Here is a 26,418-nt window from a genome sequence, read left to right as displayed (position 1 = left end):
TTCATTTTTACTGTATCATTATTGAGAAATTTCACATTAAAAGTCCTACATTTGTACGTTGCAATGGTCGTATTTCTCACTTTTGTGATATTGTAAAAGTAAATTGCCCCATAATTTCTGGCAATGCTTGATGTACTTGAGTAGAAGACATCTCTGACTACTGACACACTGAGAATTATTCATTTTTACTGTATCATTATTGAGAAATTTCACATTAAAGGTCTTACATTTGTACTTTGCAATGGCTGTATTTCTCACTTTTGTGACACTGTAAGAGCAAATTGCTCCATAATTTCTGCCAATGCTTGATGTATCTGAGTAGACACCATCTCTGACTATTCTCACACTGAGAATCATTCATTTTTACTGTATCATTATTGAGAAATTTCACATTAAAGGTCTTACATTTGTACTTTGCAATGGCTGTATTTCTCACTTTTGTGACACTGTAAAAGCAAATTGCTCCATAATTTCTGGCAAAGCTTGATGTATCTGGGTAGACAACATCTCTGACTATTCTCACACTGAGAATCATTCATTTTTACTGTATCATTATTGAGAAATTTCACATTAAAAGTCCTACATTTGGACTTTGAAATTGTCACATCTCTCACTTTTGTGATACTGTAAAAGCAAATTGCTCCATAATTTCTGGCAATACTTGATGTTCTTGAGTAAAAGACATCTCTGACTACTGACACACTGAGAATCATTCATTTGTACTGTATCATTATTGAGGAATTAAAACTCCACTGTTTGGCCAATATTTATTTACAAACAACCATTAACACTTTGCAAGCTCACTAGTCACAAGTCTCCGGCCTGAACTGTCCTGACTTCCTGTGGATAAAACTTTAAAGAATTAGGCTGGGCTAGTTAACGAGTTCACGCATTCAGCCTATCACCTTGTGAGATGTGAACTATCAATCTTCTGTCTTCTCCGACTATCATCGAAAATGGCAGCACGACGTGGGTAAGTAGCCTCTCCACAGATTAACTATCAAAATAGCTTTGCGGGGTGTTTTACAGTAATTGTTTCATGGGATTTTGTACTTTAACACCAACTATTTTGAATGTTCCGAATCATTTGTTAGTATTTCACATTCTGGAAAATAGTTAGATGTGCTTAGCTTCAATTTTCACGATGGTCATTCTCTCCATTACCGTAACGTGAAAAGTTTCGCATTATAACATGATAGTGAGTTATCACGTTATAACGTGAAACCAGGTTGTCAAGTTGTAACGTGAGAAGTTTAACGTTAGACTTTGATAATTATGTCTCAATTGCATATAAGGGCCTGTCTTGCCCACAAGGCCTATTCTATTGTTCAAGCTGTTAAACTGTCCACTTAAGTCTCTTTCACATGTTTTGGGAATTGACTTGAACATGTAAAGAACTTCATTTTATATTGTTAAAAGTAGAATCTGTAAAGTACAAAAAGAGTCTTGTGTCTTTTTGTTTTGTTCACATCAGAGTCTATGCCTTCACTAGCTTCGGAAAGGTAAGTGTTTTTTCCAGAAGTCTGTACTTGCTTGTCATTGTCTTTATATATGACCAAAAAAATGACACTTGTTATTTCACTTTAAGTCTAGAAAAACTGTTAAAACAGCGGAAGAAATAGTTGCAGTCGTCAATGAAGTTCAGGCCACAGCAAATCTTGAGGGTGCCACTTTGTGGGGAGAGGCATGTCAGTCCCTTGGAATTTCGGATACTAAAACCAATAGGTCAAGGCTTCAACATGCCTACAATCGGCATAAAAAGGTAATTGTTTTACTTTTACAGTTAAAAGTTTCATAAATTTTTGCATTTTTATTCCTTTTGCCTTCATATGTCACCTTACAAAACTTAAAATTGTTCATCAGACAGCTGAGTCTGTCTTCCTGTGTGCAAAACTTTATTTTTAAATGTATGACTGTATGCTATAAAAACCTTTGGTTTAGAAATAATGAATTTTTTAAAAAATGTATTTTCTATATTCCTTGTGTTTTGCGGATAAAACTGAAGACATACACAGGGACAGCTGGGTCAGATTCCCATGCAGCCACTTCTGGGCCCCCTGAGGATGCTCAGACAAGCTCATCTACGGCCCTGCCTCCAGATGCAGACAGTGCTGCACCTCTGCCCCCTCTGACAGACACAGAGGTAAATATTGTCATGCTCAATACAGAAATTTAATTCAGACTCAGATTCAGATTCAGAATTCCTTTATTGATCCCCAAGGGGAAATAGTTTTTTGTAGCAGTGCTCCATACAAGATAGAATTATAGATTAGAATAAAATTAGAAAGAAAGAACGAGAAAGAAATATATATATAAAGACAGTATTAAAAAACAACAGAATATTAATACAAAGGATATATGTAAATAACAAATATACAACACATTAAAATGTACAGCAATAAAACAAATATATATACTGAGCAATAGGATGTGCAAAAAATTGATGTAGGATGTGCAAAATTGAAATGGAAAATATATATTAGAATTACTATATATACTGAATATTGAATGTGCAAAAATGAATTGGATGTGCAAAAATTGAAATTGGTAAATATACATTAGAACAGACAGTGACAGTGAAGTCCAAGGGCCATTCAGAGGGAGGAGGTGTACAGGTTGATGGCCACAGGCAGGAATGATTTCCTGTAGTGTTCAGTCCTGAGTTTTGGTGGTATGAGTCTCTCGCTGAACGTACTCCTGTGTCTGGCCAGCACATCATGAAGTGGGTGAGAGATGTTGTCCATGATAGTCCTTAGCTTATTCAGCATCCTCCTCTCTGACACCACCATCAGAGAGTCACACTCCCCCACAATGTCACTGGCCTTGTGGTTCAGTTTGCTGAGTCTGTTGGCGTCCCCCATCCTCAGCCTGCTGCCCCAGCACGCAACAGCATAGAAAATTGCACTTGCCAGCACAGACTCATAAAAAATCCTGAGCATAGTCCGACAGATGTTGAAGGACCTCAGTCGTCTCAGAAAATAGAGGCGACTCTGGCCCTTCCTGTAGAGAGCGTCAGTGTTCTTTGCCCAGTCCAGTTTATTGTCAATATGTACTCCCAGGTACTTGTAATCCTCCACAATGTCCACACCGACCCCCTGGATGGGTCACAGGTGCCTTGGTTCTCCTCAGGTCCACTACCAGTTCTTTAGTCTTTGCCACGTTTAGTTGCAGAGGGTTCTGCTCGCACCATGTGACAAAATTGTCTACAGCAGCCCTTTGCTGATACATCCAACTGAAGGTGGCAGGTCTCTGTGCAATAGTTGAAGTCAGCAGTGAAGCACACTGTGGAGGTGACAGGTGGGGGAGTTGTGGTGTAGTCCTCAGGTTGGTAAGTGAAGTTAGTCTGGCAGTCTGAGGAGGTGTGAAGAGGGCTCACACAGGAAGATTGGGGGGGGGGGGTATGAGAAGGAGGAGAAGGAGAAGGAGGGGGAGAAGGGGGGGGGAGTGGGGAGTGGATGATGATGGCCGTCCAGGACACACAGCAGAGGAGTCAGAGGGAGGATGAGCCAGGCCTGAAGTGTCAAATCTATTAAAAAACAGATTCAGTTCATTTGCCTTGTCAGTGCTGCCTTCAACTCCTCTGCTGCTTGTCCTGTAGCCGATCGTCCTCATACCACTCCAGACCTCTCTCAAACTGTTCTGCTGGAGTTTCCACTCCAGTTTCCTCCTGTATTTCTCCTTAGCCTCCCTGATTCTCACCTTCAGTTCCTTCTGTATCGTTCTCACCTCCTCCCTGTTACCAGCTCTGAAGGCCCTCTTCTTCTGATTGAGGATGTCTTTGATGTCCCTTGTCACCCACGGCTTGTTGTTTGGTCCACACAGAAGGTGATGTAGTCCGTGATGCACTCTGTGAGCCCGCCTGTGTCCTCCCCATGCGACTCACAGAGTGCCTGCCAGTTTGTCACCTCAAAATAGCCCTGGAGTGTCTCATAAGACTCCTCTGACCATCTCCTCACTGTCCTTGTGGTCGTAGGCTGACTCTTCACCGGAGGCACATAACAGGGAGTGAGGTGCACAAGGTTGTGATCTGACCTGCCCAGAGGGGGGAGGGGGAAGCAGCTGTATGCATCCTTGACGTTAGCATACAGCAAGTCCAGGGTTCTCTCCGCTCTTGTGGGACAGCTCACATACTGCGTGAAATTGGGCAGTGCTGTTGCCATGGTGATGTGGTTGAGGTCACCCGAGATAGCGATGAATGCACTCGGGTGTTGAGTTTGTACGGCGGAGTCAATGATGTCACATGCCGCCGTCGGGTTGGCAGAGGGGGGGATGTAAATAGCAACGATGATGGCATGTGAAAACTCCCTGGACAAATAATATGGCCTGAGTCCAACAGCCAACAGTTCAATGTCTGGGCAACAAATACGTTCCTTGATTCAATTCAGTTCAATTCAATATACCTTTATTAGTCCCACAAGGGGAAATTCCAAATTACAGCAGCATCAGTAAAAAAAAGACGAGGTAGACAATCAGTAAGTATATACAAGTATAAACAAAAAAAGTGTGATAGAAATAAGTGTCTCTAAATTATAAATTGTGTTTGCAGACTGTTATGTACAGGATGGATTGCACAGATTATTGCACCAGTTTTTGCCCAGATTATTGTACAGATAATTTACAGATAAATTACAGATAAATGCACAGATTACTTCACCAGTTATTGCCCAGTTGATGTTAATGTGACCAGGATTACACCAACGGTTGTTAACTAGAACAGCGAGCTCCCCTCCTTTACACTTACCGGTCTGGGTGCTGCTGCACTCGTGCAGCAATTTTTTTTGGTAATTCAATGCAAAATTGAGAGAATTACATGTTCTGACATAATGAACAGTGAATGATAAAGGGTGCATATAATGTTTTACCAGATGACTTAATGAAGGATAGTTCAGTGAAGATTTTTTGTTTGTTTCTTTGATTGTGTTTTGCAGCTCCATTCTTCACTGAAAGGCTCCACAGACTCCACAACATCATCAGGAAATGATCGTGAGGAGTACTTTACTCATTCATTGCCGGACCGGCCTTGTTTCTTTTTCATCCAAGAAAATGACTGGAAAAAACTTCGGAAGAGACAGTACAAACGTCATTTTAAATCACTCAATTGGACACGGGTCATATCCAGTGGCATTCGCAGTGTTCATCCATTCTGCAGTTTTGCATTCAAGGGCCACAGTGTGAAAATGATTGGCTCAACTAGGAGTGGACCACTATTTTCTTGCTCTGGTTACTGTCTTTTTGATGATTGCCCTGTAGAGGTTGATGTGAAAGTTCATGATGAGTCATCACTTAAAGCTGTGGTGACCTTCAAAGGAGACAGGGTGCAGCACCATTGTGATCAGCTAAAAAGACGGCCGGTGCGTGGTGATGAAAGGGACTCTTTGGCTGATGTCCTAACCACCAAAATACCTAGAACACTGTATATTGAGAACATTGACAAACTAGATGACAATGTTTTTGAATCTGGATGCAGAGACCAGGGGCCCGTTTCACAAAGCAGGTTTAGTGAAAACTCTGAGTTTGTTAAGCCTGAAATGAAGGAAACTCTGAGTTTTCCCTTTCACAAAGGGAGGTAACTCAAACCAGAGAAAGAGGGGTAACTCTAGCCTGTTTCACAGAGAGAGGTAACTTAAACTCTCGGTCAGTTACCATGGTAACAGACTCTATGAACCTAACCTGGTCGGGACCAGGTTTTTCTCAATGAACCTCGAGTTTCTCTCTGTCTCCGCCCCCTGTCAGCCACACGTTTTTTGATTTCCTCATTCATTCAGGCAGCAGGCGAGTTTTGGTATAACATAGTTCTGCCGTCTGTTATTTAAAAAAAAAATCAGCCAGTCGGCGTATATGAGAAGTCCACTTTTCCACCATGGCATGTCCTTTTGACAGCGATCCCGTGGAGGAAGGTGCAGCATTACTGCGCAGGGAATTAAATATTCGTCGGGAGATGGTTATCAGACCACGCATAGATGTTCTGGCATTTCCAGACAATTATCTTTTTGAACGGTACCGTTTCACGTCACAGTCCATCACCTACATCCACAACCTAATCTGTCCTTATATCTGCAACATTACCAGCCATAGTCATGCTCTCACATCCCAGCAGATATTGTGTGTTGCGCTGCGTTTCTTTGCAAATGGGAGTTTTTGTATAATATCGGAGATGCAGAGCACTTAAGCAAGGCAACTGTATGCAGGGCGGTCAGAAAAGTTTGCCTCGCCTTGAAACGGCTATTACCCATCTTCATGGTTTTCCCTGGACATAAACCTGTCAGAGTCATCAAGGAGGAGTTCCACAGGATTGCAGGTGAATGATGCAGAGATCCAAATGAATTTTAAATTATATTCCATTAATGACATTGTGCTGCAATCTCAGAATGGGATTAGTAATTTTAATTTCTTTTAGGATTCCCCAGTGTGATTGGCTGCATAGATGGCACACACATCCCCATCACGGCTCCCTTGTATAATGAAGCAGATTATGTGAATAGGAAGTCCATTCATAGCATAAATGTGCAGGCACATGTAGATTGACTACTGTTTCAAAATGTAAAAGACTGCATCATAATTCAACATCTGTCATTCTCTGCACTGTCAAGATCGTATGTGATGCTGCATACTTAATTTCCAATGTGGAGGCCAAGTGGCCTGGGTCTGTTCATGACTCAATCGCGAGTCTAACCTGAGCAACAGACTGCAACGTGGTAAGCAGCCTAAAGATTTGCACAATATAATTCACCTGTCTCCCTCCTTTAATATACTCTGATGTGTCCCCTACACATTACAGGAGAGTTTGATGGCCTTCTGCTGGGTGACAGAGGTTACCCATGCCAACCCAGGCTGCTGACTCCTTACCCTGACCCTGAACCAGGCCCCCAACAGAACTTCAACCGGGCTCACTGCAGGACAAGAGCCCGGGTGGAGATGACCATAGGCCTGCTGAAAGCCCGTTTCCAGTGCCTACGTCACCTCAGGGTGACCCCTGAGAGGGCCTGTGATATCATTGTGGCATGTGTTGTTCTTCATAATATTGCCACTATTAGAGGAGAGCGACACCCTGCCCTACAAATTGAAGACCCTGATGATGACCCCATCCACCTGCCAGCTATGCAGGACGGCAGAGCAGTCAGGGACACCATATGCCATAGTCATTTCAGAGATTGAGTCACCACCACCACCACCACAGCAGTCAAATAAAGACACAATACACACTTCATTTGGTCTTCTTTATTTCCTACAAATAAAAGAGCTAGATTAGTTAATGTTCCAATAGTTAATATAATTAACATAATTCACCTGTGACCATGCACCCACCTCTAATTTGTGTTCCAGTATTTCAATTTCTAAATCTGCCTTCCTAATCTGGCGCTCCAAGTATTGCATTTCTTTGTTGGTTTTTTGGATTTTTTTCAGCAGGTGAATTTTATAAATCTCTTTTACTGGTAACTGGGAATACATAAGGAGGACATTAAATTATACAGCTGCACATGAATTCCACAGAATGAACCTCTGGTGTTTACTGAACATCCATCTTACTGTGTCAATCTGTGCTGTGGAAGTTGAGGGACTCTCCTGCTGCTGCCCAGCCATGCCCTGTTAAAGAGGATGAGAATGTGTTAATGCTTCAGTGTAGGATAAATGTCACACTCTATATTCCACCAGAATGTTAAGAAATGTAAATGGGAAGAGAACTATCAGTAACATATCAAGATGTTACCTCTATAGGCCTTTCTGGATCCCCCTCTGTAAAGGCAGCAGACACGGTTCCCTCGTGCTCTTCATCCTAGATGAGTGATATGTTTCAGTATACTTAAACTACCACTTGGCAAAATCTTGGAGTATTGCCTACTTAAAGTCACAAGGTCTGTTGTGGCATTAGATGGCTCCACCAGGCAGCTAGCACCATCAGAATCTGTTGGGACAAAAAAAAAAAAAAAAGGGAAATAAATATTTTTATGAATAGGCTTAAAAGAGATATACTGTATAGGCCTACGCATATTACATTTTATAAAGGCACTTGTGTCTTGGGGGGTGAGCTCTGAAGATGAGCTCCCTCCAGGAATTCCCTCAGCCACTGGCCTTCCTAAATTCTGGCTTAGGGCCAGCTCCTCTGCCTCTGCCTCTGGCGGTGCTGGGCCGCCACCTGTTTTGCGGGCATCTGCCTTCTTTCTGTTGGCTGAGCAGAAGTCTGTGTTAGTTTAAATAGGCTTAATTATTTAACAGAATATGATATAGATGAGAAGACGTTTATGTGTGTGAAAACAGCATTATGTTGGGATAAAACAACAGCCACTTAATATTTACTTTACAATGTAAAACATGATCAAAATGAGGTACCCCTATTTAATTATGCCGGGGTCTTACCTGTTTGAACAATGTTTTTATATTTCATCTTAAGCTGCTGCCAAGTGCGCTTCTCCCCCGCGGGATTGCACCTCCATGAAATAAATTAATGAGCTACCATTCAAGCAGTTTTCCCCTGTAATATTATTGCGATTGCAAAGGACTGCATTTAAACTCAGGCACTGACCCGAGCAGCAATGTTTTCCCACGCCGTCTCTCTCTCTTTTGCGGCTGCAGCAGTGTTGCACTTTTTTCTAAAAACGTGTTGAAACTCGCTGTATGAGCGCATTAAGATTTCTAGCTCCAGAGCGGTAAAAAAAGCAGCCCTCCTCTTCCCCGTTGCCATGGTGACTCGTTGAATTGGGGCTCCATTGATGTTGCCTTTTTATAGTCGTGGTGCACGCGCTTAACTCTGAGTTAACTTACTCTGAGTTGATTGAACTAACCCAAATCACCTGTTCTGAAACTGGAAACTCTGAGTTTCCTATCTCAGGCTAGATCAACTCGAGGTTCAGGATTAGACTCAGAGTTTGTTGAACCTCCTTTGTGAAACGGGCCCCTGGTCCCAACAACTGGTGTATTGAAAACACTATCTTGGAGCAGCCGGAAGAAACACAGACGGCACAAAAATGACATGATGAGCTTAGAATTAATGATGGAAGAGGAGCACGAGTCTGAGGATGCAGTTAACCAGAAAATAATCCTGCGCCCCAGGGGTGTGATGCTGTGGTCAAAAGAAACCTTGAACCTATTCAACAAGCGTTGTAAAGAAGACATCATCTATTTGGATGCAACAGGAAGAATTGTGAAGAAAGGCAAGGGACAATCCTCACCTTTCTATGTCTACGAAATTGTTGCGAGAACGAGTGACCATACCACTGCATCCGTTTCATATTTCCTCGGATCATTTGTGACAGACCTGACGAGAATTTATGGACCAAAAGCAAAGACAAGGCCAGTTATGTTCATTTGCGATGGCTCTGTAGTCCTTTTGCAGTCACTGTCCTACAACTTCTGTGGACTGAGCCTTCCAGAACTGCTGGCCAGATATTATGCAGTTGTGACTGGTCAGGGACAGGAGGATTCCATCGGGCTAATGATTCTGCATCGCTGCTTGAGCCATGTTATGAAAAATGCAAAGGACCTATGCTGAAAACAGTAAGTAACTACTGTACATTAATATGGTAATGATTTTGGACATCGCAACATTGTGAAATCTTTGTAATACTAATGTTATAAACTTTCCCTTGCAGTGCCTCGAAACATTATCACCTGGCCATGCATGTGTTTGGACTAATGTCACAGGCATCAACAATAAGAGAGCTTGATGAAATTGTCCTCAGTGCCAATATGGTTTTCTCAAGTCCCCACACTGGAAGAAATGTTGAGAAGCATTTCAAAAATCTACAGATGTTGATGACAGGGTCTCCACCCCAAGATGACACACACGAGGAGCAAGATTTTGTGGTGGTAATCACTCTGAGAATTGTACTTGTCATATTCTCTCTTCTTGGTCTTCTTCTCCTCTGTATTTATGTACTAGATAAAGAAAGCTCTAATCTTAGATATGACTTAATAAACATACATTTTCAATACAAAAGTCCCATGTAAAAGAAATCCTTGAGCAGTGCCAAGCTTCTTTCATGAACAAAGAATCAATAAATACCATCTTTTTTCTATTTTGTGCTAGAACGATGTGGGACCAACACCATTCCTACATCATTTTGAGAGAGTTATTCAGAGATTGGGGATCCCAATGGGTATTTCAGCCCAACGTTCATCCCAACATTGCTGAAATACTTTCTACCTCAGGCTGCGTTGTGGACTGGCCTGCTCCTGGGTCAGTCTTCTTATTTGGCCTGTCTCTTGATATATGCTTATTTTAATAGCTGTTTATTGAAAATTATTGAAAAGATGTAATGTTTTTTCAGGTGACCTTGGACGCCACAGAACAGGTCCTGTGTATGAAAAGCTTACGCAGAGGTACAACAGAGCTACCCGTAAACAGTCACAGGTACAATAAAACAAATAATTTTGCAATTCAGTTGAATCCTTTTGTAGTATTTCATGATGGAATGGAGTTTTGATCAGAATTGTTTATTCAGAGAATTATTTGAATGTTGAACTGACATGATGATTGCAGTGGTTCTAAACAAAAATTCAATTCACAAATTCAAATATCTTGTGTAAACAAGTTATATTCCAGGCTTTACCAATGAAAGTAGCACAAATATTTATAATAATACTTACCCAAACATGTATTTGATCTTAATATTTTTTTCACAAGTAAATCATGATTATTCACCACATACCTTAATATCAAATCATACCGTAATCGCGACACATAGAAAAAAACTACTGCTAACATTGATGGTCTCTCAAAAGCAACATAGCAAACACCAACAAATAATCTTGCAAAGGTATGTGGACAGGAAGAGGAGGAAGTCATCATTCAAGGCCTCTATTTATAAAGTTGTAGGTATTAAGGCTTGCTTGACCATCACTTGTTGGATAAACTTATTGTTTCTAAGAGTAAATGAAGACATTTTCCTCTCACATATTTTATATGTTCACTTACAGAATTACACCCAAGACAATAAAACACAAGGAATAATGGAGAAAAGTCAGTGGGATCTGAAAAAGATCCGTTTCCAGCGGAGACGACTGACCAGATTGGATGATTTTGTTCACACATACAAGATCACCCTGAATGCTCTTCTAAGGGAGTATGGAGAAGCTCTGAAGAGGAAGCACAAGGTCAATAATTTGAAAGTATCCAAGAACTCTTTTGATTGCTGTTATTTCTCTCATGAAGTGGCACATAAGAACATTGCAACTGAGTTTTGAGAATACATATTTTACTTGTAACTTAAACATTTGTGATTATATAACTGATATGGTTGTTACTTTAACACCAGATGATGTGGGTGGTGTCGTAAATACAGCACACACAGGTAGTTTCAATTGAAGTCCTGTGCTGAGAAACAAAATCATGACAGAAGTAACTCTACAATGACTTTGATAGACTACAGAATTGTAATGACAAAAACTTCACATTAAAGAACAACCGCGTTCAAGATAGTGAAGTTATATGATCATAAAATGCTTTCTAATGATGTAAAACACTACAACAGGGAATAAAGGGCTCTGGAGGAGTGCAGTTGAACACTTACTGTAACTGTAATGTACAATGTTGGAACTCTTATTTGATTACAGACATATCGGGTGGATGTGGAGCGATGGAAAGAAAGAAAGCAGAGGAGACGCGGCTTTTATGTGTCACCAAGCCCTTTCTCTTCAAAGAGAACAAGAAAAAGGTAATCGTTTTCAGTATCCATCTAGCTTTGCCATTCCAGATGTGGAAATATAGCATGAAAATGTATGAAATGTGTATATCAAATACAATATTTGTGTTTAACACGCAAGAAAAAAAGTCACCAGAAGGGCCATCGCCAAAAAAACCAAGCATGAAAGACAAAGACAGTAAACAGCTGTCAACAAGCTGTGAATTTCAAGCTCCGTCCCAGGAAATGAAATGTGGCATTGCTGCACAAGATGGCATGAACAGGAAGCAAAACATACACCCCAGTGTAAAATATCTGGAAATCAACATCTTGATGTAGCATTTTGTGCTTGCACTTGTAATTTAAACAGATAATGTATATGCTAATGTGTGACAGTGATTTGCCATTAAATACAGTTGCTTATACATATTTGGCAATGTTGCCATTCTGAAATTATATCATGAAGAGCTTACACTAACACATTTTTACATAATTTTTAAATGTAGGATCCCAAACTCAAGACCCTTGCTCAGGGTCCATCTGCAACCACATCTGACATGACACAGCTTCATGAGGAGGAGACACGGGTAAGCATCACTCAAACAGAGGGCGCTCCATCACTGGTGATCTTATGTACATTTTAGTATTATAAAGAGAGTAGTTGATTTATTCTCCAATTTCTGTTCTGCAAAATAAGATATGTTTTGTTTAGTTGATGATTCAGTACCAGCTAAGTGTTTCTATGTACAAATACAAATTTATCAGCAAAATAATGATGGTGTAAAATAAAGGAGGTTGTTCTCACAGCTTGACAAGGTACCCAAATACAGTAAGAATACCATCAAGAAACAAGCATTCACATGGTTAAGTGTGATTTACACTAGACAAAATACACAATTATTCGAAATGGAATAGAGAGAAATAAGGAAAGAAATGTACAGTAGAAAGTATTGAACGAAGAAGCAGAAGTATTAAATTAAGGCAATAAATTGTAAAAGTAAAATAGTGAAAGAAAGAAAGAGCAAATGACATGAAAAGTAAAACAGGAAGATATTTAAATAGGAAGGGGTGATAGAATCATAATTGAAGTGATTTCAAAGTGAAATTTTCCATGTTTAACTTAACTAACTGCATAACATTGTGTTGCAATAATCCCCAGCTAACTGCATTGTGGGGGAAAAAGGACACAGAGCTACGATCACTTAGACCCCACGAGTGGCTTACAGGCGAGGTAAGTCACAGGGAAAATGGAAAAGAAGCCTGTACTATGAAGCAAATTCAACGTAAAGGAATTTCTTAATATGATACAAGAACAAACAATTCAGGTATTCAGCATGGTGCTATGTAAACACAACTAAAGTAGAGAAGAAAAACAGGAAATAATTTCAAATAATGTCTGTCTTTGTCACAAATCTTTGAAGATCATCGAGTGCCTGCTTCACGACACGGCCAATAATCTAAATTTGGGGAGATGTACAGTGTACATCCTCAGTCATTACACGGCTGGTGTGATCCTCTTCGGAGACAGAGAAGCAGTGAGGAGGCAAAGTTTGTCAAAGGTAAAATATCTTTCAAGTATAGACCTTTATGTTTAGATAAATTTTTTCATGTTTTCATACCTGATAAAACATTTGTGTTTCTGTGTGTACAGTATATACAATATGAGTACAGTATGGAACCCCCTCCCCCCAAGAAAATGCTAAAGACAGGTGTATTTAAGAGTAGAGTATGAAGAAAGCTTGTACATTAAAAATGTTTTTGCACAGATTTGATTGTGCTGATGCTCCTTTCATTGCCTTTGACATATGTTTTTTTTTTTTAATATTGGCATTTAAATAAATACATGTAAAAATCTGTGTATTAAGTTGTTATTTTTTTCATGTGTTACAGATCAATTTTGACAACTACAAAGCTGCTGTGTCCTTTCTCAACATTGCAGATGTACACTGGAAATTTCTGGTTAGTAATGAATATTACATGTATCATTATTCTCTTTATTTTCAGAATGTTCTGAAATTTTTTATTACTATTTCACGTGTCTCTGGTGGTTACAGTACATGAATGCCAAAACAAGCAGCGTGTATGTGGTTGATCCAGCACACAACTCTGCAGAGCTGGCAGAGTCACAGCAAGCTGCCAAAAAATTCAGGTAATTGTCGAGTGTCAGCTAGTCAGTCCAGTTACATGCATTCCATTCCCTCATATATGTATTTACCTCACATTCACAATCCATAATTTAAATTACTGATATTTCTTTATACACATTGCACAAGACTGCTAGCTAATAGAGGAGAAAATAAATATAGAATAAAGCAAAGAAAAAACAGAGGCCATACTTAATAGAAACTATACCCATTCCCATTTTTCCTCTGTGAGAACTTGGTTCAGCCTAACAAGGTAATTGACATTGGCTGGAGCACTGTGGTTGCATGCTCATGGATGCACTCCATGAAAACGTGCTTCCCTGGAAGTAGCTTAGTTGTATTTTTCAAAATAAAATATACAACATATCCAAAATAGACTTCAAGTATTACTCCATGTTGGCAAACTTTAAAGTCAACATGCATGTGTCCATGATTTTTTTGCCTCATTGAGGGGTGACACTTGCAAGCTCCATCACAGTCAGTCACGATAGGAGCATTTAGAACTATGTCCCAAAAAGGTCATGAAATAATTTAAGGGAAATACAGTACAAATGAAGACATCATGTTCACCTATGAATAGACAATGACACACATTTAATTGGAGAACTACATCAGGATGCACAGCTTTCAAACAATGGTGAAATGTGGTCTATGTTCAGTATAGTTCCAGAACATTGTACACACAATCCAGTCAAGCTACAATTTCGGTGGCCAAGAAAATCACAAAGTCACCTACAAATACACTTAATGTCATTTTTCTTGTAATGTTTGCATGCTGCATGTGTACAAAGTACATTAAAGATTTGATTTATTAATAATACATAGTGAGTACTTCAAGATGAGGAGGACCTGCCACAGCAAAACAGACTGGGTGGACATAAAATGGAGAGGAGCTGTTATGCCCCACCCTGTTCAGAGGGATGGAAGCAGCTGTGGGGTGATTGTCATCATGGTAAGATGAATCATAAATTCATTTTTTAAAATACGTTTCTATTTTACATCATTGACAATCATCAGAGTGGGCGGACTCAGGTAGTTATCCAAGTCATATCTCATGTTGTGTCATTGTTCAGATGGCAAAGGCAGTTATGGAGGCTTTTCCACATATCCCCACACTTGCATTTGCAACAGCAAAGAAAAATATGGCACATGAATGCAAACAGTTTGCTTTGCAAATTCTAAAAGCATCAGGAGCGTAAGAACTTTCCGTAGTAATATACTCATATTGTAGTACTTGGTCTCTAAATTTGTATGTTAGTCTTTGATACAGAGAGCAACTGTGCCATGTGTGCATGCACAAAGCCAGCTGGACCAGGGCCTTCCGTAACTAACTGGGTAAGTTATTGCTGTGTGAAATTATAATTTGTGAATGTTGTACCTTTAATTGACAGTGCACAATGGAGAAAAGCAAGTATTTTAAATGAAGCAATATTAACAAATAGATTTCAGGCTTGAGGATTATCTGTCATTGTCCATCAGGCGGTGTAAGAAAATGCTTGTTTTAAGCATCTACAGCATAACACTCTCATATGTCCATATCCTTACCTTGTTAATGTCCTGGTGTTTGCCCTCTGGCAGCTGGCTGATTCATATTAACCTAAATCTTCTTGCATATTGAAAAACGGTCAAAATGGGAAATGACAGAGAAATGAATGTCTGATCCTGACAGCAACAACAAAATATTTGGCTAAATCATGTAGAAAATTGACTTTTTTAAAGTAAATTTACCCTTTGACAGATACAGTGTGACAGCTGTTCCAGGTGGTTTCATGTCGACTGCCTGCAGATGGACTCTGCAATGTTGCAAACTGCGCAGACTACGGAGTGGAAATGTAGCCTGTGTGAATGAGCAAATATCATTCTGCATTTATTCAGTGATGTATCTCATTCTAAACAATCATGTAAATAAAAGTTCTTTCAGTTGTTATTCTTTAACTGGTCTTGATAAATGTGTTAAATTTTGAGGGATTCTTCACGAGGAAACATGTTTAACTTCTGAATTTTTCTTGATGATTGCCTTTTTAAATAGATTTGGCTGCAGAAAACTTTATTAAGAATATTTTGTAGTGACTTTGAGCTCACATAATCTTAACACAGAAAAACACCAGATGTTTGATATATTTAACAGTCCTTGTAAAATATTTTCTTAGCAATCATGTGCAAGTCTTAAATCAATTAGTGATTTATGTGGCATTAAAAAGGGTAAAAAAATGTTTCAAACATACATTTTAGGTGATGATTGCCCTTATAGGCTAATACACTATCTATAATAACAACAACAACAAAAGAATGCTGAAAACAGCTGCTGTAATTTTGCCGATGAAAAAACAGAAAATTATGTAAATTTATGTAATTAATGGGACCTTTAATATCCATCCATCCATTATCTATACCGCCTATCCCTTTCGGGGTTGCGGGGGGCTGGAGCCTATCCCAGCTACAATGGGCGAGAGGCAGGGTACACCCTGAACCGGTCGCCAGCCGATTGCAGGGCCACATGCAAGGACAAACAAACATTCACACTCACATTCACACCTACGGACAATTTAGAGACATCAATTAACCTAATGAGCATGTTTTTGGTCTGTGGGAGGAAGCCGGAGTACCCGGAGAGAACCCACGCATGCACGGGAAGAACATGCAAACTTCACACAGAAAGGCCCCGCCTGACCCGGGGATCGAACCGGCAACCTTCTTGCTGTGAGGCACGCGCACTACCTGCTGCGCCACCGTGCAGCCCACCTTTAATATGAAATTTCTTAATAATGATACAGTAAAAATTAATGTTTCTCAGTGTGAGAATAGTCAGAGATGTTGTCTACTCAGATACATCAAGCATTGGCAGAAATTATGGAACAATTTGCTTTTACAGTATCACAAAAGTGAGAGATGTGACCGTTTCAAATTCCAAATGTAGGACTTTTAATGTGAAATTTCTTAATAATGATACAGTAAAAATTAATAATTCTCAGTGTGTCAGTAGTCAGAAATGTCTTCTACTCAAGTACATCAAGCATTGCCAGAAATTGTGGAGCAATTTGCTTTTACAGTATCACAAAATTGAGAGATGTGACCGTTTCAAAGTCCAAATGTAGGACTTTTAATGTGAAATTTCTCAATAATGATACAGTAAAAATGAATAATTCTCAGTGTGGGAGTAGTCAGAGATGTCTTCTACTCAAGTACATCAAGCATTGCCAGAAATTATGGGTCAGTCACGTGTAATGTCATAACATTTGGATATCGCAAAATCTTCATTTACTGTTTCTAGCACCTTATTTTGAAAAGCGGAAGTCCTAATGGCGCCTGCTCGCTCGTTCGGGATCGGTAACATCTTATTTTGAAAAGCGGAAGTCCTAATGGTGCCTGATCTCCCGTTCGGGATCGTTTGTATGCATTTACCGTAAAGGTAAGAATACACGGGTACGTTAATTTTACTGTCTGATGGTTTGACCACGGAAAATCGAACGTCCGATGGCTTGACCGCAGTGGTTTGCGGGGGGGGAGGCTATCCCAGCTGTCGGCAGGCGAGAGGTGGGGTACACCCTGGACCGGTGGCCAGTCGATCAGAGGGCAACACACAGGAACCCACGCACGGGAAGAACATGCAAACTTCACACAGAAAGGCCCAACCCGGGGATCGAACCAGTGACCTTCTTGATGTGAGGCACGCACACTACCTGCTGTTCCACCGTGCCACCCGCAACCAATCCCATGTCAACAGCTAATGCAGTAGCCTTGAGAGAGCACACGGATCAAACCAAATTTGCACCAAAATAAAAATGTAGGCCTGCCTTTAATGTTAATTTGTTTTGCGTCTCCTCATGCAGCAACAATTTTATCCACACAAACTGGATACACAATGGTGCGAGTTAACAGTAAATAAACCTACAGTCAAATAAATAAGAGAAGACTCTCACAGCGGTCACTCAGACACACAAAGCATAAAGGCGAAGTTAACAAGTATATTTGCTCATACTGAGCTTAACTAAAATGTTCGTCACTGGTCACAGCTCGGCAGTCTGCAACCTTTTTTACACCACGGACCGGTTTCAAGCAAGACAATTTTCCAGTCATCGAGCACATAACAAATAATAATCGTTTTATTACATTAAAACAAGTGTCCGAAATGAGTAAATTAACTTCTTATTGCTAAATATGTATTTAGTTTTTCGAGTCTCGCTAATGTCTTTGGAGAGAGCCACAAAGTGGCTAAACTGTCTGTGAGTGTGTGTGTAGTGCCTGCGGCTCTATTATCAACAGAAACAAACACTATATGCAACATATACAGTCCTGTTGAACTCCCACTACTGTCCTCCTGCATAGCTTCTCAGGTGATAACACTGAATCATAAACACTATTAACCGGAGGTGAAAAAAGACTACCTGGCTAACGTTAGCACCAGCTAACCCGCTAATTCCGTCTTGTAAAATCCTCCACAGCTCATGCACATATTTTTCTTTTATTTTACTTTTCACAGCGAACTACACTGTAAACCACAACAAAAGATGGACAACTTACCAAACAATGGACTTCCCTCTGCATGCAGTCGGTATGGAATTTCCTGCAAATCTCCAGTGCAGTCTGTGGAGTGTGGAAGGGCTTGAAGTACTCAACACACCGTGCAAATTTGATCGACAACCATAGTCTTGCGCATGCGCAAAATTATGTCCCACTGCAAAACTCATTCATTTTGCGTTCATGAATCACAAAAATAAATTATGAATTCATTTTATGTTAGACTCACTGAATACAAATGTGTATTTAGTAAATAGATATTTTTTAAATAAACGATGATAAATGATATGTAAATGTGTCACATCTAAGAAGGGCTTGAATCATTTTTTTGAGTGTGAGCTCTATACCGGCCCTCCCGGTTCCGCAGCCCACCGACTTTTTTTTTTGTGTACTTCACTTCCTGTACCCCTGCGGATAGGCGTACCCCACTTTGGGAACCACTGCACTATAAAAATAAAACTGAAAGACAGCTGAAACATTTTGTAGGTGATGAAGTGAATGAAGTTTATTGAAATGTAAAAGGCTCCAGGTCTTCAGTACTGCAGCATAGTCTGAACGATAAAAAAAGGCAGGAAAAGGCAGGTAAAATTAGGAAACAAACAGATTAGCTTCACAGGTCAAATGATGAGAGACTGCACTTTCATTCTGAGGTGCTCTATAGTTACTAATTTAATGTTACTAAGACATTGCTGTTGCACCTTTGCATGTTCTTTGTGGCAGATGAAGGATCACAGCCATGATATTAGATACTGTATACTAGTCCCCTCCAAACACTGTTAGAGTCTGTTTTATGATGATTTGGTTTTGTTGGCTGTATTTTTGTTAACCCTTTTTTTCCATGTCTGCAGTAGAGGCGTGGCCTGGCGGTGTGACAAGCAGACTCCGCACCTGAGGCCGATCTCCACTCTCATGTTTTAAGCAGTGTGCCGGAGTCGACATGCTGCCAGATTGTTAGAGCTTCTCACCACCATCACCCACCATACTGCACCCCTTCAATTAGTCTTGTCTGGTAATCATCACAAGCAACTGCGATTTAAAGTCCTGTCATCTCCATCAGCTCGTGTGGTATTAAGTCAGCCCTGGCTCAAAGCCCATAACCCTCACATAGATTCGTTGGCCAGGAAGATTCATAGCTGGAGCGCTGTTTGTCTCGCCACCTGTCTGCGCTTGGCCATTCCTCCCATGGCTGGAGCTGAGACTCCGGGGGCGGCCAGCCCCCTGGACCTCTCTGGGGTACCTAAGGTCTATCACGACCTAGCCAAGGTTTTTAGTAAGAGTAGGGTCCTGTTTTTGCCTCCCCACAGGTCTTATGACTACCCCATAGACGTCCTGCCGGGGGCCCCATTACCCTCCAGTCGCTTATACAGCCTGTTGAAACCTGAGCGGGAAGCTATAGAGAAGTACATAGGTGAGTCTCTGGCTGCAGGCATCATCTGACCCTCCTCCTCTCCACTCAGGGTGGGATTTTTCTTTGTGCAGAAGAAGAACAAATTGCTGAGCCCATGTATCGATTTCTGGGGGTTGAATACCATAACTGTCAAAAATAAGTACCCACTACCACTGCTCTTGGCCACGTTTGAGCCCCTCCAGGGGTCAGCGTTTTTTTTTTTTAAGCTAGACCTGAGAAACGCCTACCACCTGGTTCGTATTAGACAAGGGGATGAATGGAAGACAGCCTTCAATATGCTGTTAGGGCACTTTGAATATTTGGTGATGCCTTTCGGGCTCACCAACACCCCTGCTGTTTTCCAGGCCCTGGTAAACGACGTATTGAGGGACTGTCTCAACCGTTTTGTGTTATTTATTTGGATGATATTTTGATTTACTCACACAATTTGGACAAACATGTCCAACATGTGCGCTTGGTGCTTCAGAGACTCCTCAAGAACAGACTGTTTGTTAAGGCGGAGAAGTGTGCATTCCACCAGTCATCTGTTCCCTTCCTCGGCTACATCATTGAGAGCAGGTGGATCAGGGCCGACCCACTGAAGGTGCAGGCGGTGGCCGAGTGGCCCACTCCTATCAGCCACAAGCAGCTTCAGCGGTTTCTTGGGTTTGCTAATTTCTATCGTCGGTTCATAAAGGACTTTAGATGCATGGTGGTGCCACTCACCTGCCCCACCTCCACCAATCTGAGGTTCACCTGGTTTGAGGAGGCAGAGCAGGCGTTCAAATATGTCAAGACTCTGTTCACTGCTGCAGCTATTCTCGTCCAACCAGCGTTTGCCACGGTCTAAAGGTAACAACACTATTCTCGTCCAACCAGCGTTTGCCACGGTCTAAAGGTAACAACACTATTCTTACCATCGTGGACCAGTTCTCTAAAGCGTTAACTGGGTTACCGTTGACTAAAGAAACTGCTGGCCAGTCTGACAGAGGCCCACAGTTTATCTCTCAGGTGTGGAGAAGTTTTTGTGCTGCTCTCAGTGCCTCTACCAGTCTCTCCTCAGGCTACCACCCACAGATGAATGGGCGGACGGACGGAGCAGGCCAACCAGGACCTGGAAGCCATGCTTTAGTGTGTGGCTGCACAAAACCCCTCAGACTGGGCAGAGCACCTCCTGTGAATGGAATATGCACACAATGCCCTGACCACCTCGGCGACCAACTGCTCTCCCTTCGCGGCATTGCTGGGTTTCCAGTCGCGGCTGTTTCCCGATCAGGAGGGGGGATAGCTGTGCCATCAGTCCAGGAGCACATGCGGCATTGCCGCAAGGTATGGAGGGACACACATGCAACCCTGCTGCGCACCACTGACGGCAACAAGAGAGTGGCGGACAGATGGTGCACCCCAGCGCCCGATTACCAGGCTGGGCAACAGGTTTGGCTTTCCTCTAAAAACATCTCTCTCTGGGTTAAGTCCCGTAAGTTAGTTCCCCATTACATTGGGCCATTCCCCATATACTGTGTCATTTCCCCCTCTGCTGTTAGGTTGAAGCTCCCGGTTACCATGAAAATTCACCCTACGTTTCATGTGTCCCAGCTAAGATATGTTGACGGTTGTGTCGCCAGAGTCGTCCCTTAAGGGGTGGTACTGTTAGAGTCTGTGTTATGATGATTTGGTTTTGTTGGCTGTTTGTATTTTTGTTAACGCTATTTTCCCTGTCTGCAGTGGAGGTGTGGCCTGGTGTGACAAGCAGGCGGCACACCTGAGGCCACTGATTGTCTCATGTTTTAAGCAGCGTGTCGACACGCTGCCAGATTGTCAGAGCAACTTGCCGAGACTTTCCAGCCATTTGTCCCGTTACCATAGCTTCCCTGTTGCCCAGCCTCATTTCCATAGTGGCCTGCGTACGAGTCTTGTCTTTGTTTTGTTTTCCATAGTATAACGTCCTGGGTTTGGTTTTTGTTGTTAGTTGTGTGTTTTTCTTCCTACCCGTTCGCCATGTTGTAGTGAATGTTTATGTTTTCTTGGGCTTATTTTGTGTTGGTTGCTTATTGGATTGTTGTAGTGTTTTGGTTGATTTTGTTATTGTCAAATAAACCATTTGTTAAATGGCTGCCTTGGTTCTCTTGCTATTTATCTGCCTCTTGGGTCTTTATTTATTGATTTATCAATCTTAACAAACACAAGGACCAGCCTTCAGAAAGTTTGAGCACACACCAAAAATACAAGTCTTGTAAATATTCAAATTACGTTTCTTTAAACCTAAATGTCTGGAATGGGCCTGCACTATACTTTTTTTTTTCACTCTAACTGTTTTTAGAGTAAAATTTCCAGAAAAAAAAGACAACAGTGTCCTCAGTGGCAGATGATGCCCTGCTTTAAGATGGGCTTAAGCTACAGACAAGTAACAATTTACACTGTAAGAAAAACACTTAACAGCAACATGATTGATATAACAACAACAAAATGACAACAACAACAAAATAACAACAATCTAATACATTCATAATGTATAATGAGATCAAAATATGGATGATTAATGGATGATCTGATCTGTTTGTCACATGCAGCTGTGTTTTTTCACTCATAGAAACTCACATCAGCAATCCAGTCGGTGAAGGAAGAGGTGCGAGTGAACACCGTGGGCTTCTTGATGGTATTGCATCCTAGGCCAGAGCCAAAGCTGGTAATCCCCTGCACGTACCATTTGCCATCAGCACCCTTGCAGTTCAGAGGGCCTCCTGAATCTCCCTGCAGACATAGACAGAAGACAGGTGAAGGCAACAGATGGATACAGGGTGAACCTGCAGATCATGTCATGAACAGATGAGGGGAGCGGTGCATACATTGCAGCCAGAGCGAATGTCACCACCAGCACAGACCATTGTGGTCTTCACACTGCTGCCCCACCAGTCTTCACGGGTGCAGGTGTCGTGGCCGACCACAGGGAGAAGGGCCTGCTGGAGCTTAGAGGCAGCAGGACCATTCGCTGCAAGAAGGGAATGAAAGTTATCAACATGAAATACCATCATTTGGTGGCTGGAAGGTCACTGTGTGCACCACCATGTTAGTTAATAAAACATGTTCCTTTTAGAGCTTTTGACTTCTCCATAGCTCTGCAGTTAAAGTAACATTGTACTAATGAGACACCAGGGTATCAGTTTTATTGTTGTTATTATTGTAAAGTTATATTTATTCATATTTCATCTAACTCTCTGCAAAAGAAAAAAAAAGCATATGACACACTTCAATATAACATCTCCAGAGCACAATCAATATATTCAAAAAAGAAATATAACTTTAAGAAAACTTTGCAGTCCTAACATCTGTCTTCATTCTTAGACAGGGGACCAAAAACCATATTCTTACCTGCTTTCTTCAGCTTCATACACTGTTCTGGATTCATTGCCACTAATCTAGACTACCAACCGTCCCGGCACGCAGCCATCTCCGACATTTCCATCCCCTGTCCGACTTTGTCATCTTCCTTCTCAAACGCAGGTAGACCAAGTCTGGTCTGCCTCAACCCAGTCACTTCTTCCACTTAAATTAATGAAGTGGAGTCCATACGAACCCCTCCACAACTATGGAGGCTTAAGAAAAGCCAATCAAGCTTCACCCTAAGATCCTTAGTTTATCTCAGAAATGGGCCACGTGGCCACATGCTTCTGATTTACCATCACTTCCACTGAATCTTATTCAGAGCCGGAATTCAACCCTAACCTGACTAGGTAACTCATTTTGCATTGGTGCCGCCTCTTCCGCTTCCCAGTAGGGAATTCCCAACGACATCGCAAAATTCTCGGCCATTGGTCTTCACCTTCATACCTTGCGTATATCCGTAACAATCTGAGAGACATCAGAAACACCCATGCGCAGCTCTCATCTCGAAGTTCCTTTGGGGCTTACATAGAACCCAAGGATGTCAGAAGAGATAGCTGCCATACCCTGAGTCTCTACCTTCCCAAGTTTCCTCTCATCACCAAACCAGCAGCCAGCACCAATCTAACATCGCATCCCATTCAGACACTTACTGTAGAGCCTTCCCCAGCCAGTGATATAGCAGGGGTCGTTGTGAGGAGCAATCTCTCCGCTCTTTGGCACACAGGAGGGCTGCACCTTGTCGTTCAGATCGGCAGGTGAGGCCAGTTTGATCATTGCAATGTCATTACTGAGCAACAAGATGGTGTTAAAACACAGAGAAACGGCTCATGGAAAAGACGTACTTAGTAATAATAATCATAAAGAGGAGACATGTTGGGCATCAAACAGTTTGCTAGCATGAATTAAAAGCATTTGTAATAATAGATGTTACTTATTCTGCAGCCTCAGATCTTCAGGCAGGAAGTTCCAGAGCTGAGGAGCCCTGACTGCACAAACCAGGTCACCTTTAGTCCTGAACCTGGACTTCTGAACAGCCAGCAGAGTCCTGTCTGAGGATCTGAGGCTCATGGCTCACAGGTGAGCAGTAATTCAGTTATATAACTGGGAGCTAAACCATTACTTTAAAGGTAATCAGTAAAATATTAGAATGAGACTGACTGGTAACCAGTGAAGAGGTTAAAGCAAGCTTGATCTTGTCTTCTGTTATCTATTAAAAGCTGAGAAGCTGCATTTTATGTTTTTTGTTTTTTTTTGATGGATACAAAAGATGATTTTTGAGATGCTCCTCAGTTGATAAGAACATGATTTAACAACTTTTGGACCTTCTTTTTTCAATGAAAAGTCACTTTCTATTATTCCACCCTGGTTTCTGTCTGCAGGTTGGAACTTTGTTGCCAGGGAACCAGTGTTTTTATAAAACTGAGATGGACATTGGATGACCAAAAAGAATGATTTCAGATTTGTTGTAATGTAGCTGGAGAACATTTTGGAACACTAAGTACTTTATTTCCGAAAGAAATGATAGGAAGTGGAAAAAATTGTCTTCATTGGTTGTAAAGAGACAAACATCTGTCTCATCTGCATAACTGTGACCAAAAACATCAATTGGTCGTTTGTGAAATGTCCCTGTCCTGTTTTCCCGCACACCTTTTTTCTTAATATGACACATAAGCTAAAAACAGCTGTATGGAGGAGTTACATGCTCTTACCCACAAGACAGGCAGTTTCCGTCCCACTTGGGATGAACCACAATCTTCTCCACACTTCTTAACTGTTCATAGCCCTCCTCTTTGGTGAGGTCATGTTTGGCCAGCACCACACGGTAGGTACGAGGTCTGATGCAAACATACATACACACACTTTAGATTAAACCTTCATCTGAGATGAGAATGACAGTAAACTGTGACCTACCCGATGCAGTGGCCAGCAGTCATGACCCAGTGAGGACTGAGCAAAGTGCCTCCACAGGTGTGACGGTACCCAGAGCTGGAGAGATACTGCAGAGAAATCTGTGAAACACACGAGGGATGCACAAAACATTTTCAAAATTCTGCTATGCTGTTTTTTGTGCATTCCTGTCATCAGTAATTTGTTTTAATCAAGTGATTTAACATTAGCTGTGACAGATATTGCTGGATGCACAGTACATAATGTATCTTCTATTAAGGCATACATATAGTTTTGGTTGTAGTGGTGAGATAGAATGGTGGAAATCCATTTTTTTGTCGGAAATTGCTTATCAGTGACTAATTCTGATAGTCTTCTTAATCACATACTGTGCTTTGTTTAATGTTTGTTACTTTCAATATCATTTCAATCCTGTTATTTCATTGTAACTTTAACAGGGTGTTGCTGAAAATAATAAACAGCAGACCTGCCCATTTATCTACATTACTGACTACAATCATCTGAAACAATCAGAAATATTCAAACAGAGGCCTACTTTAAGAGATATGATTAAAGAGAAATGTGAAGTAGATGGCAAATCTTTATCACCTCATCTGTCATATTGCCTGATTATTATCAACTCACCTGCCAGGGCCAGCTGTTGGGTCGAGCATCTTCCCCGTTCACCACACGGCTCATCAAGGGCTGATAGGAGGGTGTGCCACACCCGTAGGCTGGGCCACAGAAACAACTGAAGTTACAAAAGCTGACTGAGCTCAGCACTGATACTGAAAGCTATAACACTTTGGCAGTCTGTTGCAGTTCATGGATACTGGATTCTTGGCACAAAACACTTTTAAAGATTCAACTTGCTGCTGCATTCAAGTTCCAAAATGACATTCAGGTTTTGCCACAACAGGGAGCCAAAAACCCAGAGTAGCATAAGGAGGGCTGGGGTCACACTCAATGACTGTGGATATCATCATTTTAAAGTCACTTGGACTATATCCTATGACTAAAAGTGTGCTTCCTGTCATCTATTTGCTGTCCCATTTTGTAATTCCTCCTGGAGATAAGGTTGACCGACTTATCAGGAGAGTGAGGCCATGATAAAACTGTGTATTAGTCTGTAAATCTTAAATCCAGTGCAGTGGCACACACAGGCCGGAGTGCTGTTCGTGTCACAAGTCTAACTTGGAGGTAGAGATGACCCGCGTTAAATCATGTGGATGAGACTCACCGTAGGCAGCAAACAGCAGGACAAAGGCAACTTTCATCATGGTTCCTGAGAGTAGAGTGTCTGAGTGTGTTTTACGGTTTTTATACTCTCAAAACTGAACGGTAATCAGAGATAAACACACAGTCCAGTCTTTGACCTGGGAAACTCTGCTACCTGCTGCATGTGTTTCACTTGTCCTTACACAACCCCTCCAGAGCCAGAACAAAGAAATATAACAAAATAACTGATTCCAAGACTTCT

The 26,418-nt window shown here is 41.4% G+C and overlaps 1 protein-coding gene across 1 annotated transcript; it reads right to left on the bottom strand.

The window, feature by feature from the left end:
- Positions 1 to 18,813: 18,813 nt before the first annotated feature.
- On the bottom strand, positions 18,814 to 26,218 carry LOC139330707 (chymotrypsin-like elastase family member 3B). Its single transcript, XM_070961775.1, has 8 exons — positions 26,179 to 26,218; positions 25,584 to 25,672; positions 24,963 to 25,060; positions 24,761 to 24,886; positions 23,702 to 23,838; positions 22,514 to 22,656; positions 22,266 to 22,418; positions 18,814 to 18,831 (listed from the first exon to the last, which is right to left on the bottom strand). The coding sequence occupies exons 1-8, from the start codon at positions 26,216 to 26,218 to the stop codon at positions 18,814 to 18,816; spliced, it is 804 nt and encodes a 267-aa protein (XP_070817876.1).
- Between the last annotated feature and the right edge of the window lie 200 nt (positions 26,219 to 26,418).

This window comes from Chaetodon trifascialis, chromosome 4 (assembly GCF_039877785.1).
Source record: "Chaetodon trifascialis isolate fChaTrf1 chromosome 4, fChaTrf1.hap1, whole genome shotgun sequence".
Lineage (NCBI taxonomy): Eukaryota > Metazoa > Chordata > Actinopteri > Chaetodontiformes > Chaetodontidae > Chaetodon > Chaetodon trifascialis.
This window is presented reverse-complemented; position numbering and strand designations above follow the sequence as displayed.